Raw genomic sequence first — 4,102 nt, forward strand, 5'->3', positions numbered from 1 at the left:
GATTGGGAAGCTTTTGGAATGCCTAACTGTGGACTACACACTTGCTTTTGCAGAAATTTTGAAGAAAGGAAGTTTGAAGTAGATTTAGGGTAAAATGAATGGGGGAGGGGGCTGTTTTGCTTAATCTGCAAAACGCGCAGTATTTCGGAAATGCATTTCCGAAATGCTGTTTTCGGAAATGCATTTCCGAAATAAGACAAATTTTGAAAAAAAAAAAGGCGCTTTCGGAGATGCATCTCCGAAAACAGCATTTTCTTGCATTTCGGAAATGCATTTTCAAAGTAAGGGGTATATTTGGTTTTTCACCAGAGGTGACCAAGAAAGTAGGGAGGTGGGTAAAGAAATTACCTTTATATATACTCAAGTCACCACATGCATATCCAATATGGGACTATTATCCACATTCACACTTGCATTATTATCAACATATTGATTATTTGATTTCTATTAGAAACATAAAATATGTACTTTTCAAAGGGTTTTAGTAGGGATTTTTTTTTAAATAACCATGTATTAAAAAAAATTACGCAAATAACCACGTTTCGAAAAAAATTACGCAAATAACCAGGTTTCTGAAACCCTTAACACCAAGGCGCCATCTCACATGGCTTATTCCCCTTTTTTTAGTCCTAGGCGTCATCTGACATGGCACACTCAGTCCCAATAAGCCATGTCAAATGGCGCCTCCCTTCAACTTTTAGGAAGAGGAGTCATCTCATATGGCGTCTCCTTGTATATTTTTGTTCAATTTTCCATTTGAAAATGCACCAAGGCGCCATCTGAGATGGCTTATTGCAGAAAAGTTGTACATAAGAGCCATCCCAAATGGCGCCTCCCTTCATCTGATACAATGATGGCGCCATCTCACATGGCACCTTGGTGTCAATGTTTTCTGAAACTTGGTTATTTGTGTAATTTTTTTTGAAGTATGGTTATTTGCGTAATTTTTTTCTAATACATGGTTATTTAAAAAAAAATTCTTTACTAGGATTTGAAAAAAAGTGGGAATATATAGATACAGAAAACACAGATTAAATCATGATTAGCTAACATCAAACTAGTTAACAAATTTCAATTCAAATCCAAGCTAAAACTAATATAAAATTTAATTCAACCATCACAAAACTATGATATATGAAACCACAAATTAAATTCTGACTCCATTGTATCAGAGTTGAGGAAACAACAAAAACAAGTATGTGCCGAATATTCAAACAAAACCAAACATTTTGATGCTACTTATGTGGATATCTAGTTGCAGTAGAATACAGAACAGTAAATTGGCGAGAAAGAAACAAGATTATCCTAAAGCTGAGACAATTTGATAAGAAGACGGAACAAGATTGACAGGTGAGAAAATCTTCTAAGGTGTTACACGACAACATAAAGACTAGTTTGAAAAATACAGCATTTTGAACAATGACTACCTTGACTAAAACATCATTTACATTGCATTACATTACATAATTCCATGTTTTTTTCTAATCACATTACACAACATCTCATGATCCCGTTGTTGTCTTGCTGTCATCCCAGACGTATCCTTAAAGAGAAATTCTAGCTCAAACTCTCTCTCCTTCATATTCAACTCTTTCTCCTTCAACTTATTTTGTTCATCTTGTATTCGTGCCATTTCTGCCATGACGAGAACTTTTGTCTTTGGAATCTTTTCCACTTCAATTACCTCAACATTAGCCGAAGATGTTTCCTCCGATTTCGACTTTCCCTTTCTTTTCTCAACTTCTGTCTCCGTTGGACAAACCACGGTAGGTGAAGCTGCGTTGTATTCACAACTTGAAGGTGTCTCGAGATTAGACGTTGTCGAGTATGTTCCAGAAGCCGAAATCTTTGGTCTTTTACTCGTTTCTTCAAATGATGCAGCATTTAACCATTTAGGTTCATCTTTCAACAATCGCCATGCAAACTCTAACTTGAAGTGTTCGCCTTCGTCTTGATAATAAAGTGTATACGCATTTCCCATGATATCAGACTCAGAGCTGCCACTTTTCTTTTTCTCAAAGGCTGCTTTGTAGCATCCTGCAAAAATTTTAACTATGTTATTCAACCTATGCCATCGCGATTTTATTTGTGACTCTCCCCTCGGTTTGAAACGGCCACGACACTCATTGTAATTATGTTTCATTCTTGACCAAAAGGAATCTGCTCTTTTGTTTGCCTCGACAATCGCAATCCTGGGAACATTTAGCCATGCTTGGATGAGAATTCTATCTTCTCCCGGCGTGAACTTTGTTCTTGGCTTTTTTTTAGTTGATAGTTGTTCTTCACCAAGCGTAACATTATTCAACCCAAACTGGCTTGAAATCGGTGGGGTTTGAGCCTGAAAAGAATACCATAATAATTACTAAACGTTTAACCCATTGACACTTTCAGCGCTCCTCGGACTCCCTAACATATTGATTACTAATTTGTTAGAGAGCATCAAACTATATTCACCAGAAAATGAAGAACTATATCATGCCTATGTATCAATGGGAAATTTATATAACCAACAAATTGTCAAACTGAAAAATAGACCAAACCAGATAAATTCTAAAATGAATCGCTATGGATGAAAATTTTACACAACTACCAAGAGTCTATTTAATATTCATACCAAAATAGTTCATAGTATTCCGGCACCAGGCTCTGTCCTAATAAAGATGTGGTATCAGAAGGCGCAATCAAAGATTTAGTATCAGCCTAAATGATTTGAATGAGTAATTAGGTGCAATCGATTTATAAAGCAGTTAAGATTAACCACGACACTGTCAAAATTTGGCACAGCCAAACAGCTAACTTTGAATCCAAAAATTGACGGGATTATATAGGGGATTTTTGGCCTTCTACCATTGACAACATTAAAAATAACTGCTGAGCCTAAAAGTTATTGACAAATACCTTAGATAGACCGGTTAACCCATCTCTAGCGTTTGGAATGATCATAATTCCCGGAGGTGCTTCAGGAGCCATATTCCTAAAGGTGAGCACCTGTCAAACAGAAAAGATGAAGGGATTATCAATTGCTAAATCCAATAAAATAGCTTGCTTGCTTGACCAGTATAAGCTTTACTGTGTAAAGAAAAATTAACAAACCAGAAGGTTTTACAGACAATGTGAAAGATTCAGGACTTTCACTGAAACTGGAAAAACAATATAGAACCACATTTCATAGAACAACAATAAAGTTTCAACAAACATTAAGTGGGGGATAATTCCATAAATCATCAGACTCAGACAGTACCTCATGATTCTCATAAAACATAGTAGAAGATCTTTCCTTTTTGATGCTCCTCTTGTCAAACCTGTTCATCACAGAATACATGAGAAAACATTTGTGAATAGTGAATACTATGATTTTAAAAAATTATCAATTAAAAATAAATAAACACAAACATGATAAAAGGGGAAAACAATTCAGCACCATATATCTACATAAAATACACAGGTAGATCATCACATTATAAAAATGTAAGGTTTAAAGGGTTTTTGCGAATCAATGGATGATATCACAGTATAACAGATTTCAAGGGAGAAGAATGCAGGATAAAAAAAAAACCCAGAGGTTTGAAAAACAAGTGGAGAGAGGAGAGTGGGATAAGAATCTTACGTGGATGAAGGATAAGATTCAGAGACAGAGGAAGTAGTAGTAAGAACAGCTTCTTTGTTTGAAGCCATGAGACAAATAACAAATGAGACCAGATTACTGTGAGAAAATGGTGTCTTGGTTTATACTGCTCACTATGAGTATGATGATGATCCTCCAAGACCGAATTGGGCCCAGCCCCGCTCTTTGAATTTTAAGGCTTTGTTTTGTTTGGACTCTGGAGGGAATGTGAGGGGAGAGTTTTGTAATATAGGAAGAATTTGATTTTATTCAAAACATTAAAAATCTAATAAAATAGAACTAAAAAATTGTATTGAACGATGGTTTTGAAAAACTTTCATAAATTTTTGAAATATATTTTAATTGTTATATTATTCTAAAAATTAAAAATTTAATAATAATAATAATAATAATTCTTTTATTATTCTAAATAAAATTATTTTTTCAAAAAATGTCAAATATTTTTCTATATTTTTTTAAAATTTCGTTTTCGGAAGT

At 34.5% G+C, this 4,102-nt stretch overlaps 1 protein-coding gene across 1 annotated transcript; it reads right to left on the reverse strand.

Moving 5' to 3' along the window:
* Positions 1 to 1,273: 1,273 nt before the first annotated feature.
* Positions 1,274 to 3,769, reverse strand: LOC131612374 (glutathione S-transferase T3-like). The gene is made up of 4 exons (XM_058884171.1): positions 3,608 to 3,769; positions 3,242 to 3,302; positions 2,899 to 2,988; positions 1,274 to 2,338 (listed from the first exon to the last, which is right to left on the reverse strand). The coding sequence occupies exons 1-4, from the start codon at positions 3,673 to 3,675 to the stop codon at positions 1,460 to 1,462; spliced, it is 1,098 nt and encodes a 365-aa protein (XP_058740154.1). The 5' UTR covers positions 3,676 to 3,769; the 3' UTR covers positions 1,274 to 1,459.
* Positions 3,770 to 4,102: the final 333 nt, after the last annotated feature.

Source organism: Vicia villosa, linkage group LG6 (genome assembly GCF_029867415.1).
Source record: "Vicia villosa cultivar HV-30 ecotype Madison, WI linkage group LG6, Vvil1.0, whole genome shotgun sequence".
Lineage (NCBI taxonomy): Eukaryota > Viridiplantae > Streptophyta > Magnoliopsida > Fabales > Fabaceae > Vicia > Vicia villosa.